The sequence below is a fragment of the Procambarus clarkii genome, chromosome 49 (assembly GCF_040958095.1).
Source record: "Procambarus clarkii isolate CNS0578487 chromosome 49, FALCON_Pclarkii_2.0, whole genome shotgun sequence".
Taxonomy (NCBI): domain Eukaryota; kingdom Metazoa; phylum Arthropoda; class Malacostraca; order Decapoda; family Cambaridae; genus Procambarus; species Procambarus clarkii.
This window is the reverse complement of record NC_091198.1, coordinates 13,558,584-13,575,002: the sequence shown is the minus strand read 5'-3', so window position 1 is coordinate 13,575,002 and position 16,419 is coordinate 13,558,584. Positions and strand designations below refer to the sequence as shown.

At 47.0% G+C, this 16,419-nt stretch overlaps 1 protein-coding gene across 10 annotated transcripts in view; it reads right to left on the bottom strand.

Moving 5' to 3' along the window:
* POSH (Plenty of SH3s) overlaps window positions 1-16,419 on the bottom strand; it is a 245,347-nt gene that overhangs the window by 197,008 nt on the left and 31,920 nt on the right. For all 10 annotated transcript variants that reach the window (XM_045750320.2, XM_045750322.2, XM_069302999.1 and 7 more), the window contains exons 4-5: window positions 10,421-10,479; window positions 10,052-10,166 (exon numbers count right to left, since the gene is read on the bottom strand). In XM_045750320.2, the coding sequence (XP_045606276.1) occupies window positions 10,052-10,166; window positions 10,421-10,479 (174 nt within the window). The remainder of the gene's footprint in view (window positions 1-10,051; window positions 10,167-10,420; window positions 10,480-16,419) is intronic.

Below are 16,419 nucleotides of genomic sequence, written 5' to 3'. Positions count from 1 at the left end.
AACCCCAAAAACACCTCAAGGTAACCTCAAGGTAGGTGGCTGGCGGTGTGAAGGATTCAGCTTTCTTGGGGCTTGGTGATCTGACTCCATTTGGACTATTCCCCTGTGGTTCACTGTTTCAACCAGGGTGGGGTCACTCCATTCTGTGGCTCTTTGGAGCTGGTTGCTTCGGGTGGCTCTTCAGCCGAGTTCTCAGGGTTTAGCTCTTTGTGCCTTTCACATTCAGGGAGTGCTTAACATCCTGGTGGCAGGCCTGTCACGCTTCATTCCTTTTCCATGGAGGAATGTCATCGCCATTTTCTTCTCTGGCTTTGCCGGACGTACGGGCACCCGGAGGTGGACCTCTTCGTGAAGGTGTGGTCTCAGCATCTCCCATTGTGCGTGGTGCCATTCCCCCAACAACAAGGTTCTTGTGGTGGATGCTTTCGGCAGGACTGTCGCGGTGGGGGTTCCTGTACCTCTTTCCATAGTCGACTGTTGTTCCAGATACTATCTTGAGGTTATCTTGAGATGATTTCGGGGCTCTTTTAGTGTCCCCGCGGCCCGGTCCTCGACCAGGCCTCCACCCCCAGGAAGCAGCCCGTGACAGCTGGCTAACACCCAGGTACCTATTTTACTGCTAGGTAACAGGGGCATAGGGTGAAAGAAACGCTGCCCATTGTTTCTCGCCGGCGCCTGGGATCGAACCCAGGACCACAGGATCACAAGTCCAGCGTGCTGTCCGCTCGGCCGACCAGCTTCCCGGTCGCTAGTACTAGCTAGGTTGGAATGCTATCAGGGAAAAGTTCTTCTCTTGGCCCCATGGTGGCCAGCCCAGCCTTGGTTTTAGGTGCTGGTTGGTCGGTGTTCGAACCAGAGCGTTTTTCCGCGGTTCCGCCTTTTTCATGAGGTCGGGTTGGTGGGATGCCTCACTGGTTCGACTTTCTCCTCCCCGTTACATGTCTGGCATTTCACACTCGTGTATCACCATTTGTATGGTGATCAGGTGGCTGGTTTCATTGTCTCTCACCTGCAGTTTTCGTCTCAGCGACAGTATGTAGTCTCATGGCGGTCTTTCTGCCCTTTTCTTTCTCTTTGTCGGGTTTCGTCGGTGTTGAACCGGGTTGTTTTGTTCTTTCTTTCTCTTGGCTTTTCCTCGATCTGCATCTCATGCCAAATACTACAGCTTCGTGTCGTGCACAGTTGGCAGAGCCACTGTAGCTTGCATTCAGAATGGATGTCCCTTCCGCTCTGTTTCACTAGCTTTTGGAGCATTTTGTTTTTCATGCATTTTCACCTATGGCCTGCTCATGCTCCATGCATGAGCATTCTTGGTCTTTGGAACGTTTATTTTTTTTATAGAATATATACAAGATTTCTTACATTCTTGTACAGTACACGTAGCGTTTTGGAAAGATATATACAGAGTGAGTGAGTGTATATAGTGAAAACAATTCATAATAAAACCAGCATTGAATGTAATGAAACGCCATTTTCTGGGTGAGACCCGGAGGCTCTTCGGAGCTTACTAGGCTGATATGCTAATGTCAGACTTTGGCATCAGTCATGTGTATGGAGTTCTGTGGGCCTACCAGGGACCACGAGCCAGAACCTGGGACCCCTCAGAGAGGCATGGGAAGTAATGGCCTATAGACACCCCCCCCCCATGTGGTTGGAAGCATTTTATGCCTGCCATTGACCGGGTCAGGCACCTAGAAAGGTAAGCATCCCAAAACAAACCCCTATTCTAGTGAAAATATTGCTACCAAAAGCCGAACAAGTGGATAGATCTTCTTTAAAAGAAACGAGCAAACGAGCATGATGTCACACGTTGCCGCGCCGCTATCTGCGCAGCTCCCCCCTCCCCGGGAGGAGAAAGGGGAAGCCCCAGATAACCCACGCCGGCTATCCACCCATCAGTTCTGAGGCTGGATGTCAAAACACGGGAAAAAAAATGCCGACTGGAGGGAGGGAGGTATGCAGGGAGCCTCCTGGTCTCACCCAGAAAAAGGCATTTCATTACATTCAACGTTGGTTTTCTGGGGGGAGCCTCTTCAGCTTCCCGGAGCTAACTACCCACAGAGGGAAACACAAGGACTTACCCAGGAGGTGCTCGCTGCTCATTCCTCAACCCGAAGTCGAGACAACTGGCTGCAGCCGCCGACCCAAAGCGACACAGGCCCAACGAGACCCAGGGACGTTCACTGGGTAAAGAGCAGCCAGGACCCTATTCGAGTGCCAAAAGCACCGTGCCTGAATGTCAGCCCAGGACATGTTGCCAAAGAAGGCAGCAAGAGCAGTGAACTTACGAACGTCATGGGCACGGGGATAGATCGCAGGCTGGCTAGCCTTAATAACTCTGCGGACGACCTGAGAGACCCGCACCCGCGAACAGGGAAGAAGGAAACCGGATCAATCCAAAGCGCATCCCCGGACACAGAAGCCGTTACGCGCAAATAACGACAAAGAGCCGCAACTGGACACAAAACACGATGCACCCCCCGGCCTGACCAACCAAGCATCAACAACCCAGGGACCCCTCTGAAAAGCAGCAGTCTCATTCTTCGCCAGAAAAGAAGGAGACAGCTGCAAACAAACAAAACCATCATAATGACCAAAGGAGCAGAAACCTCTGCGCCGGAGTAGAGCACGAAGCTCCCCAACCCGACCCCCAGAGGCCAATGCCAACAGAAAAAGAGCCTTGGAGAAACAATCCTGAACAGAAGGGGCTACAACAAACCAAGGAGAAGAAAGTAAAGAGAGCACTCTGCCCAAAGACCAGGATGACTCAGGTGATGCATAAGCAGGCCGGAGGTGAAACAACACACGAGACAGCTTGCAAAATGGCGCAGAAGTAACATCAATACCGAAAGCAAGCTGAAGGGGCTCCACCAGCGCCGCACAAATTATACAGAATACAGATACAGAATTATATGAACATGTTTGCTGATGATGCTAAGATAATAGGAAGGATAAGAAATTTAGATGATTGTCATGCCCTTCAAGAAGACCTGGACAAAATAAGTATATGGAGCACCACTTGGCAAATGGAATTTAATGTTAATAAATGTCATGTTATGGAATGTGGAATAGGAGAACATAGACCCCACACAACCTATATATTATGTGAGAAATCTTTAAAGAATTCTGATAAAGAAAGAGATCTAGGAGTGGTTCTAGATAGAAAACTATCACCTGAGGACCACATTAAGAATATTGTGCAAGGAGCCTATGCAATGCTTTCTAACTTCAGAATTGCATTTAAATACATGGATGGCGATATACTAAAGAAATTGTTCATGACTTTTGTTAGGCCAAAGCTAGAATATGCAGCTGTTGTGTGGTGCCCATATCTTAAGAAGCACATCAACAAACTGGAAAAGGTGCAAAGACATGCTACTAAGTGGCTCCCAGAACTGAAGGGCAAGAGCTACGAGGAGAGGTTAGAAGCATTAAATATGCCAAAACTAGAAGACAGAAGAAAAAGAGGTGATATGATCACTACGTACAAAATAGTAACAGGAATTGATAAAATCGACAGGGAAGACTTCCTGAGACCTGGAACTTCAAGAACAAGAGGCCATAGATTTAAACTAGCTAAACACAGTTGCCGAAGAAATATAAGAAAATTCACCTTCGCAAATAGAGTGGTAGACGGTTGGAACAAGTTAAGTGAGAAGGTGGTGGAGGCCAAGACCGTCAGTAGTTTCAAAGCGTTATATGACAAAGAGTGCTGGGAAGACGGGACACCACGAGCGTAGCTCTCATCCTGTAACTACACTTAGGTAATTACACTTAGGTAATTACAATACGAGGCGACAGTTTTAGGCATAAGGTGATGGTCCTGGAACAACCAAGAGAGAAAGGACAACACCACCCGAACAGAAAGTGAAGCACAACGACGAAGACGTAAAAAGAACCGGAAGGACCGCCAGGAGACTTCATACTGCTGCCGAGACGAAGCCCGCAGGAAGGACACAAACAAAGAAGCCACCTGATCACCATAGAGATGATGATAACCCGAGTCAAAAAGACCATACACGAAGACTCGAGAAGATCGAACCAGCCACGCGATGCACCGGGCCGATCTGTTGGAAGAGGCGGAACCGTAGGAAAACCTCCGGATTCGGACACCAGGCAAGCATCGCCTGAAACCATGGCTAGGCCGGCCATCAAGGGGCCAAGAGGACTACTCTCCCCTGGTAAGTCTCCAAACGAGTCAGGACCTGGAGCATCAGCTGAACCGGGGGGAAAGAGGTACAGGAACCCCCACCTCAACCAGTCCTGCTGAAAGGCATCGACCCCGACGGCCTCGCAATCAGGGAAAGGTGCCACAAACAGGAGTAGGTGCCGTGACCATGCAGACACAAAGAGGTCTACCCTGGGACAACCAAATGTCTGGCAGAGCCAATGGAAGAAGTCAGTGTCGACCGTCCCTTCCGAAGAGAGGGGAACGAAACGAGACATGCTGTCAGCCAAGACGTTGGACACTCCCCGCACATGAACAGCCAGGACAGCAAAACCCCGAGAACTCAACAGACGAGTCACCCGAAGCGACCAGCGCCAAAGAGCCAAGGACCGCATCAAACCCCCTTGCTTCAGGCAATGAACCACAGCGGAGCAGTCCGAATGGAGCTGGATTGTCGATTCGCGGGCGAACCGAACCCAGATACTAGCAGAGTATCTGCTAGTATCTAGCAGATACTGTGCCAGATACGAGCCAGATACTGTGGGGCAGGCGCAAACCACACTGCTTCGAACTCACGCACTGTGCTATGGGCTCAACGGAAGAATGGACCCCACCGCCCCTGGTCAGCCAGGTGAGCACTGGTCACAAAGCCCCAGTCGAGAGACGAAGTGTCCGTGAACACATTGAGCGAGGGCTCGGGCAGGCGCCAAGGCACTGAACCCCGTAAAACCTGAAGAGGAAGCCGGCGACACAGCAGACGACACAAAGCCCCTGGAGACGCAGACGAGCCACGACGACCCGCCTAAGGCACGTGAACACGCGAGGTGCCAGATTCAACCCTAATGGAAGACAACAAAAGCGGTAACCTTGATGCCCCACAACAAAACCGAGCCAGTCCCTGAACCCCGGATGAATCGGGATGTGCCAATAAATGTCCCGGAGGTCCAGGGACACAATCCAAGAACCCGGCTCAAACAGGAATCAAACTTGAGACAGTGTAGTCATCCGAAAAGAAGGGCAATGAACCCAGGGGTTCAGATGGGACAAGTCCAGAATGAACCTCAGGACCGCACAGTCCCATTTTGGCACAGGAAACAGACGGGAAACCCATCTGAGGGATGATGTCGTTTCGACGACGCCCAAGTGAACCCACTCCAAGACGACTCGACAGAGAGTAAGAGAAGAGGCCTGCCCCGCTAGCCCCGAACCCCCCAAAGAAAAAGGGGCCACCGAACGACACCGCAGGCCGAAGGAATGACCCAAAATGCCCACAAATCGTGAAACCAGGCGTGAGCGAACAGCGCAAGCCTCCCCCCGTCGCCCCGTTAATAGGGCAAACTGCGAAAGTGCCGGCACCCCTTACGAGACCCAGAACCTCGTATAGAGTGAGCACCGCACCAACCAGATGAAGGCGGGTCCAAAGGCAGAACCTGAAACTGGCACCAGTGGCCTACCACGATGAGTGGAACCTGAGCCCTGGCACGACCTCTCCGGGAAGGCCCCTTCCCGGGACCCCTGGAGAACCAACAAGTCTGACATAGGACGGCAACTGGCTGAAGCAGCCTGAATATACTGTGCCACGGCCGAAAGAGCAAAAAGCAAAGGACAAAAAAGTGAAGACATCCTAAGAGTCAGGGCCAAGGCCGATTCCAAGGAAGAGGCAAGCACTGCCTGCCGACACGCAAGCTGGGAAGCGAAGAACAGAGAAACCGCATCCCGCAAGATCGGCGCAAACAGCTTCAACAAGGCAGACGATGTGCGCACCACCGAGCCCAAGGCACTGGAACCCGGAACGGCCCCGAGCGCCCCCACATCCTCCCCAAGCCACTCCGAAGACAGCTCCTGGAGGGAAAGAAGCGCAAGGCCAAAACCAAGAGGCAACGGGCACGCAAGTCCTCAGCCACCTGCGCAGCCGAAAGGGAGGGAGCCTGCACATGAAGCTGCAGAATGCCAACATCCCAGGGAAGGGCAGAAGCAAACAAAGTACTCATTGAGGTGCTCAAGGCCACCCCCCAGGAAAACCTGAACCACCGTCGAGACCTCACGCCACTTAAGCGTACGAGAATGACAGAAAGAATGCCAAGCCTCCAAAGCAAAAATAGGACAGTCCGTTGACCAGACCACACACTAGAAGGTGAAGGGACGATGACGTTTCGGTCCGTCCTGGACCATTCTCAACTCAATTGTCTTGACTTGACTTGAGAATGGTCCAGGACGGACCGAAACGTCATCGTCCCTTCACCTTCTAGTGTGTGGTCTGGGGCCAGATTCATGAAAGCACTTATGCAAGTACTTACGAACGTGTACATTTTTCCTCAACCTTTGGCGGCTTTGGTTACATTTATTAAACAGTTTACAAACATGAAAACTTCCCAATCAACTGTTGTTATTGTTATAAACAGCCTCCTGGTGCTTCGGAGCTCATTAACTGTTTAATAATTGTAAACAAAGCCGCCAAAGATTGAGAAAAGATGTACAAGTTCATAAGTGCTTTCGTGAATCTGGCCCCTGGTCAACATACTTCAGCCATGTTATTGTGAGTCATCGCCTGCATAAGACAGTCCGCCAGTCAGGACGACTACGGAAACTCGTAACGGACCCAGAAAGAGAAGGAATTCCCAAACCTGAAAGACAACGGATCCATCAACGAGGCGTAATCCGGGTCAAGCAGGAGATAAGATGCGAAGGCTGACTGCACCACAGACGGTTGGATGCAGGAAGCCGAAAAACTCCAAAAAGACGGAACCGACGAACCCGAGGGAACACGGAACCAAACTTGGGGAGCGGCAGATCCCAAATCCAAATCGTACGCAGAGGGTGGGGGGGGGGGGGGGGGAAGAGAACCCTACTTCTTGTAACAATAAGCCCCGCTCCGAGGGTAGAAAAACCCAGGCGGGGTCCAGCGGGGCCCAAGCTCCCCAAGTCAGCCCCTTCCCAGCTCCAAGATCCCCCTCCTCGGGACCCGAGGTCGAGTCATCCCCCAGAGAAAAGGCCCCTAAAGAAAAGGTTCCTAAAGAAAAAGCCAGGCGCAGCCGAGAAAGTCGAACAGAAGAGGGCCCACTGGTCAGACCCAGAGGCTTCGGCAGGGAGAGTGGACTCGAATGCCTCCGTTGCCACACCGGAAGGGGCATACCCTGAGACCGCTTGAGACTCAAGACCATCTAAGCCCTACCCCGACTCCGAAACTCTCAGACGCATCGAGGTCGGAAGCAGGGTGGAGGGGGACCAGGACGTACCACAGCAGGAAAAGGATGAGGGTGTGCGGACTGAACCAAGGTCGAAGCGACCCCCACCCCCATGTCCGAGTCCCTATAAGCAAAACGGAGCAGTCTCCGGGTATCCAGGTGAGCAACCAATCTAGCGCGTGGCAACAACCTAAACCGAGTATGCAACGCATGCACAGCCTGCACCACCTGTACCCATAGATCATCATCTTGAGATTGGGTAAACCGAGTCACAAGCAAGCAACAGAACTCGCATGACTCCGGGTTGAAGGTGTCACCGACCCAACAGGCAGCGTGACAGGGGCAAAAACCGTGAGGGTCACCCTGAGTCAAGGGGACCGAGCAACCCTCGAACTCGCATGAAGAGAAGATGGGACTCCGGAGACACATCCATCGGACCCATGCGCCCCCTAGGGAATTCCCAGGGCCCTGAGCGCTTAATGGAAATGCACGCCCAGGAAATCCCAGGCAGGGTGCTTCTAACAGGTGCCCAAAACTACCAAACAACTGTCTAAAGCTGAACCCCAGGATGTGTACACTCACGGAGACCTAGCAGGGGGCACCACCAGAAGAGAACCGTGCACAGGTCAGTCACAAAAAAAGGGGAAAGCAAGGCAGACCCCCCTACAAGGCAAAAAGAAAAAGAAATACAAAACCCCAGAAGAGGACAACGTACCCCAAGGAACAGAGCCGGCCACTGTAAGTGGTGAAAACAAGCTGCGCAGTACCCTGTGCCCCACCAGTGCAAACTGCCTTTTACCCTAAGGTAAACCAGGAAGACAAAACCCCTAAGCACCCAGAGGGCAACCAAAAATCGAGCAGTGATACGGCCTAGCAGAGGCAGACCCTGAGGAACTTGTGGAAGGTAGCCCCAAGCTCCAAGGGCAGTTCTTACAGGGCACCTAGGGATGAGAACCCTAGGTGCATGCAGCCCGAGTATTGTAGAATAACTCCTGGCTCTTGCTTCCCTGGAAGACAGCCACCACACTCGAAGCACAGTGCTGGAAACGCTGGAGCCAAGCACACGAACTCCGCCTCTAGCATCAGCCTTAGATATGACAGGTGGATAGCCGGCATGTGGGGTCTGGGGCACCCGCTTCCCCCTCCCAGGGAGGGGGTAGCTGTGCAGACAGCGGCGCGATGACGTGTGACGTCATGCTCGTTTCTTTTAGGGGAGTTCTATCTACTTGTTCGGCTTTTGATAGCCATATTTTCACCAGTATTGGGGTTTGTTTTGGGATGCTTACCTTACTGGGTGCCTGACCCGGTTGATGGCAGACATAGAAGACTTCCAAACTCACGGGGGAGTCTATAGACTATTGCTCCCCATGCCTCTTTGAGGGGGACCAGGTTCTGGCTCGTGGTCCCCAGTAGACCCACAGAACTCCATATACATGACTGATGTCAAAGTCTGACATTAGCATATCAGCCTAGTAAGCTCCGGGGAGCCAAAGGGACTCCCCCCAGAAATTGTATACTGTATTAACTGAAAAATCAGACATTTTTGTGCAAATACTTGTGACACTAATATGTGACAACAAAATAAATTTACAACAGTTGTATTATAATAAAACCTCAAGTGACAACATATTGTACCACACCAGTGAAAAAAATTGGTTGTAAAATATGACAAATACTGTAAATAATACAGCAAAAATAAATTTGCTGCAACTTGGGCTCCTTCTCTGCCACTCCTGACTCTGCCGGGATGCACCACTCCCCAACGACAATGACCAGTGACGTCATCGGGCTATATTTTTTTCCCGTGCTCAGGGAACACAAAGAGATAAACATGAAAAAAAAAATTGAATTTATTCTGGGGGAGTTATTTGGTGCTTGTGAGGACATACGTCGCACTTTTCAACCAGGCAATAGTTTCCTCTTGATTCGCCTACCTTTTCAGGTGCCTTCCCTAGTTGATGGCAAGATGACATAATTTAAATGTAAAATGTTCATGGGCCATTGCTCCCTTTGTTTCTCTGAGGGCCAGATTTTGGCTCGTGGTCCTCGGTAGGCTTACAAAGAACTCTGGACTGATGACACTTGATCAGTAAGATAACTTCAGGGAGGCTTCATGGAGCCTCCAGGGATCACTCAGAAACTGATGTTTCATTACATTCAACGCTGGTTTTGTATTAATCCTAATATCAGTACTGATTAACTCTTGCAATAAAGGATAAGATCACAAACATCAACTTGAAATAATGTGGCTTGTCTGAAATAACAGAGAAGTCCCGAATGAAGTATCTCCAGAATATCTCACTTGGAACAGGAAAGAAGTGGGGTCACACCCTCTACGAGGATGAGGCTACCCCGAGCACAACCTTGTCCAACAACTTGCAAGTGACATTGTGGAGATGACGAACAGACATCTAAACAATTATCAAGAGGCATCAAAGGAAGAAGGATATAGTCCACTGAATTCCTTGTGGTATTATCTTGGACTATGGTTTATTACAATTCTTTCACTTTCTCTTCTCATCTTCCTCAGTTTTCTATGACAGCACACATTATTATCTTCATTTAAGTACCCCTGTCTTCCATTTCCAAGATATACTACATAATTTTAATAAAGAAAAGTAGAATTGACTTTTATTATAATTTAGAGTATGTGAGTGGCAATCAATAAGGTTCCAAGCTACAAGACGGAACAACTAACCTGAACATAAGAAGCGGGGAAAAATCCTGTTTGGTTATTGAGTTCACCCTGGTACCAGTTGGAGTCGATCTTCTTCCCCAGCATTATTATATCTCCTTTTTTGAAACTAAGGTCCCTGAGGAAGAAATGCAGTATACTGTACTGTATATTAATCTAAATTAACTGAGGAATAAAATTTTATTTCAAGGGAATGAAATATTTGTCTGGATATTTTATGCTATTTCATTGTATTATTTAAATGAGTGCAAATTGTCACCCAGACTCACATTAATATCAAACCAGTCACTCATTAAATCACGAATCAAAGACTAGTTCATATGTTACAGCTGTTACTGGACAAAGAGAAGCTGGTTATCAATAAAAACATACCTTGCTTCTTTTCTTTCATAATTATAGAGGGCTTTTGCACAGGGTTGGAGGGTTGATATCTGGAAAATATGAATAATCAAATTATATGAAAAGAAAAACCAAAATACATGAATTATGCAATGTAACTCAAAAAAAATTTGATTCCAATCAGAATATAATTATACAGTGTAAGTTTTCAAGTTAAAATTTCATACAAGAGTTCCTTACTGACCTATATTTTAACCATTTGGCTGCATTGCCATACCTGCACTTAGGGTCGAAACGCAGCCAAAAAGCCAGCGTTTAATGTAATGAAACGCCATTTTCAGGGTGAGCTCCGGAGGCTCCCTGAAGCTATCTGAACTTATATGTGCTATATTAGCTTGGGGGGTCATCAGTTACAGGAGTTCTTATGCCTACCTGGTTCCCTCAGAGAGGTGCAGGGAGCAATGGCCTATAAGCACTTTACATTTAAGACTTTTGCGTCCTGATGACGCAATATGGGACATAAAACCAAAACACGCAGAGTGGGTGATGACGCAAAAACGGCGTCATTAACCCCTAAGCTGCTCTGGGCTATTTGGCTTTCAACACCCACAGGCGCAACAAAAAAAATAAAAAACCAGCATTGAATGTAATGAAATGCCATTTTCTGGGTGAGACCCGGAGGCTTCCCAGAGCTTATCCAGGCTGATATGCTAATGTCAGACTTTGGCATCAGTCATGTGTATGGAGTTCTGTGGGCCTACCGGGGACCACGAGCCAGAACCTGGCCCCCCTCAGAGGCATGGCCTGGCATTCAATGGCCTATAGAAACCTTCGTATGGTTGGCAGCATTCTATGTCTGCCATCGACCGGGTCAGGCACCCAGAAAGGTAAGCGTCCCAAAACAAACCCCTATTCTGGTGAAAATTGCTACCAAAAGCCGAACAAGTGGATAGAACTCCCCAAAAAGAAACGAGCAAACGAGCATGACGTCACACGTCGCCGCGCCGCTGTCTGCGCGGCTCCCCCTTCCCAGGAGCGGGAAGGGGGAGCCCCAGACACCCGCACTGCTATCCACCCTTCAGTTCTGAGGCTGGATGTCAAAACATGTGAAAAACTGCCGACATTCAACGCTGGTTTTCTGGGGGAAGTCGGGAACACTATCGCACTCCCGGCAGGCGGCCGTGTAACTTTCCCCTTGTGCGCCTGGCGCGTCGGGCAATCGAGCGGCAACATTGAAAAGTGTATACAGTACTCTTTTTAAGTGTTCTGACCTTATTTTTTGATGTACGTGTTTCATTTTGGTATCAATGTGTTCGCAATAGAATGTTCTAGAGGAACATATGTATAAAATGTCCCTAAAGCATGTGTGAGACCGGCACCAAATAAAAAACTAGGTCGCTCGTTAGCCATGAGCGCCAAACAGCGATGAAATGTTTTTACTGTTTTCAGGTTTGTCACCTCCACACTTGTCCTATATCGTCCATTTTTGTATCACTGTGATCGCAATAAAAATCCCTACACAGACATATGCGTATCAAGTCCAAATCGTGGTCCCGCCCCACCCGCTATAATGTGGGAAGTCAGGGAAGTGTTACCTGTTGCCACACAACCAACAGCACAGCGGCTACACCACAACTTGCAAAGCCATGGAAGAAGAAAATAGACTCTTAAAAATAGCTTTCGAAGAAGTTAAAGTAAATTTAAACATAAATGACTACAATAGGTTAGGTAAGGAATTTCAACAGGAGAAACAACTTTTGTCAGCACAGATGGAGGAAGTTACACAGGGAATAGAACAGTGCAAGAAAGATATGCAACTCACTTATGCACAAGTGGCCAAGGAGAAGGAAAAAATAGCAGAAGCAGTTAAGGAAGTCAAACACTGCAGCAACCAAGATAGAACAAACATTAGGCTGGAAGTGAGAAAAGAATTGGCATCTAACCCAAAGTTGGTGCAAAATACAGTTGATCGGAGTAAGTCCCTGATCATTTTTGGCTGCAAAGAAAAGGAGATAACATCTAGATCAGAAAGAGCTGTAGAAGAAGCAAAAGTAGTAGATAAAATTATTGGCCTCATGGAAGGTCTTACAACCATAGAGAATGTGTGCGACTACAGGAGAATAGGCAGATATGTAAAAGGGAAAGATCGACCTTTGAGGATCACCCTAAATGGTGCCAAACAGATGGAAAAAGTACTAAGGAATGCTAGAAAATTACAAAGTGATGAGGATGGGAAAGTGTGGTCTAACGACCTCACTTTCTGAAAGACAAGATTTTTCAAAAGAAGATAGAGAGAAGCTGAAACTGAACCTCGCCGAGGCAAAACGTTTAAATGAGAGCAGGAATGAAGAAGAAATCAATTCTTTTTTCTACAAAGTGATAGGGGTAGGCAGACCAGTAAAGTGGTACATAAAGGTAAACCAACAAAATCATTAGAGAGAGGGGAGTGAAAAATAAGAAGAGGGGGAACAAGTTCCTCAAGATTGCATACACCAACATAGATGGAGTGAGATCGAAGATACTGGAGTTAAGTGATATAATACAGCTGCAGACACCAGACATTGTTGCACTCACGGAGACAAAACTTGAAGATGTTATTTTAAATGAAGTTATATTCCCAAGAGGCTATTCAATTTGGAGACGGGACAGAAAAATTAGGAAAGGCGGTGGCGTTGCTGTGCTGGTGAAAGAACACCTAAAGGTGAACGAAATAATGACTGCCAATCCACAAGAAATTGACATAATAGCACTAGAGATCTGCCATGAGGATGATAAACTAATGACCATAAATGCATACAGTCCACCGCTAAGCAGCACATGGTCAAAGGAGGAGCTAGATAGTAAAAGAGAAGGTCTTATAACAATAATGAGAGAGATCATAGCGAGAGCGGATAACGATAGTTCACGACTGTTGATAGTCGGCGACTTCAACTTGAAAGCCATAGACTGGGAAGCATATGAAGCTGAAACAGAAGATTTCTGGACCTGTAAATTTGTAGACCTCATCCTGGAAACATTCTTGTATCAACACGTTGAACAAGCTACGAGAATGAGGGAAGGGGACGTTCCTTCCATGCTAGATTTGATATTTACCAGGAAGGAGGAAGAGATATTTGACATTTAGTACCTTCCTCCCTTGCGTAAAAGTGATCATGTCTTTTTGGGAATAAAGTATGCAATGCGTTACAATCTGGAAGAAAATAAGGAGGTTGAAGCAGTTGAAAAACCTGACTTCAGGAGAGGACATTATGGCAACCTTAGAAAAATTTTTATTGAGTATAATTGGACAGACTTCTTGCTAAGCAAGGAAGTGAATGAGATGTATGTCAAGTTTTGTGAAATATATGATAAAGGCACAAAAAAAATTATACCGAAACAAAGATGCAGAACTAGGAAACAGAATTGGTTCAACAGAAATTGCGAGAGGGCCAGAGACCAAAAGACACAAAAATGGAATCAATACAGGGAGAAGCCAAACCCCCAAACATACCAGTGATACAAAGATGCAAGAAACAACTACACGGCAGTGAGGAGAGGCAGAAAGAAATTTTGAAAAAGGGATTGCAGACAAATGTAAAACAGAACCAGGTCTATTCTATAAATTCATAAGCAACAAATTACAGGTGAAGGATAGTATTCAGAGGTTGAAAATGGGAAATAGATTCACGGAAAATGAAAAAGAAATGTGTGAAACACTAAACGAAAAGTTCCAAAGTGTGTTTGTCCAAATGAAATCTTCAGGGAACCAGACACAATAAGAATTCCAGAGAACAACATAGAGCACATAGAGGTGTCTAGAGACGAAGTGGAAATTATGCTCAAGGAGCTAAGTAAGAACAAAGCAGTTGGTCCAGATGGAGTTTCATCATGGGTTCTGAGAGAATGTGCACCTGAGCTCAGCATTCCACTTCAACTGATTTTTCTGGCATCCCTGTTTCCAGGAGTTGTAGCTGATGTGTGGAAAAAGGCTAACATAGTTCCAATCTACAAAAGTGGAAGCAGGGAAGACCCCCTTAATTATAGACCTGTATCATTGACAAGTTTAACAGTCAAAATATTGGAAAAAATAATTAAAACTAAATGGGTAGAACACCTGGAGAAAAACGATATAATATCAGACAGACAGTATGGTTTTCGATCTGGAAGATCCTGTGTAACGAACTTACTCAGTTTTTATGATCGAGCCACAGAGATTTTACAGGAAAGAGATGGTTGGGTTGACTGCACCTATCTGGACCTATAAAAGGCTTTCAACAGAGTTCCCCATAGGAGGTTGTTTTGAAAACTGGAACATATTGGAAGGGTGACAGGTAAGCTTCTAACATGGATGAAAAATTTCCTAACTGACAGAAAAATGAGGGCAGTAATCAAAGGCAAGGTATCGGATTGGAGGAATGTCATGAGTGGAGTACCACAGGGTTCAGTTCTTGCACCGGTAATGTTCATTGTCTACATAAACGATCTACCAGTGGGAATACAGAATTAAATGAACATATTTGCTGATGGTGCTAAGATAATAGGGAAGATAAGAAACCTAGATGATTGTCATGCCCTTCAAGAAGACCTGGACAAAATAAGTATATGGAGCACCACTTGGCAAATGGAATTTAATGTGAATAAATGCCATGTTATGGAATGTGGAATAGGAGAACATAGACCCCACACAACCTATAAATTATGTGAGAAATCTTTAAAGAATTCTGACAAAGAAAGGGATCTAGGGGTGGTTCTAGATAGAAAACTGTTACTTGAGGACCACATTAATTTAATTTAATTAAGAACATTGTGCAAGGAGCCTATGCTACACTTTCTAACTTCAGAATTGCTTTTAAATACATGGATGGAGAAATACTAAAGAAACTGTTCACGACTTTTGTTAGACCAAAGCTGGAATATGCAGCGGTTGTATGGTGCCCATATCTTAAGAAGCACATCAACAAACTGGAAAAGGTGCAACGACATGCCATTAAGTGGCTCCCAGAACTGAAGGAAAAGAGCTACAAGGAGAGGTTAGAGGCATTAAATATGCAAAAACTAGAGGATATAAGAAAATGAGGCGATATGATCACTACGTTCAAAATAGTAACAGGAATCGATAAAATTGATAGGGAAGAATTCCTGAGACCCGGAACTTCAAGAACAAGAGGTCATAGATTTAAACTAACGAAACAAAGCTGCCGGAGAAATATAAGAAAATTCACTTTTGTAAAGATAGTGGTAGACGGTTGGAACAAGTTAGGTGAGAAGGTGGTGTAGGCCAAAACCGTCAGTAATTTCAAAACATTATATGACAAAGAGTGCTAGGGAGACGGGACACCACAAGCGTAGCTCTCATCCTGTAACTACACTTAGGTAGTTACACACTTAGGTAATTACACAAAGGTTTGCGTGGTTCAAATGTTTGCCACCAGACTAGTACCCGAGCTGAGAGGTATGAGCTCCGAGGAGAGACTACGGGAATTAAACCTCACTTCGCTGGAAGACAGAAGAGTTAGGGGGAGACATGATCACCACATTCAAGATTTTCAAGGGAATTGATAGGGTAGATAAAGACAGCCTATTTAACACAAGGGGCACATGCACTAGGGGACACAGGTGGAAACTGAATGCCCAAATGAGCCACAGAGATATTAGAAAGAACTTTTTTTAGTGTCAGAGTGGTTGACAAATGGAATGCATTAGGAAGCGATGTGGTGAAGGCTGACTCCATACACAGTTTCAAGTATAGATATGATAGAGCCCAATAGGCTCAGGAACCTGTACACCTATTGATTGACGGTTGAGAGGCGGGACTAAAGAGCCAGAGCTCAATCCCCGCAAGCACAATTAGGTGAGTACACCACACAGGTGGCAAAGTCACAAAGCCAGACAATAATTTGAGGCCAGAGAGGATATGTAGAGACCGGCACATCAGTCTACGAACTGAGGATGGTGTGGCCGGCTCGCCTGAGCGGGGTCCCCCCCTCCACCCTGTCAGGGCCAGGTGGGGCACTAACGAGCGGTCGCGCTAGTTGGATGACGTGTTGCTTGTT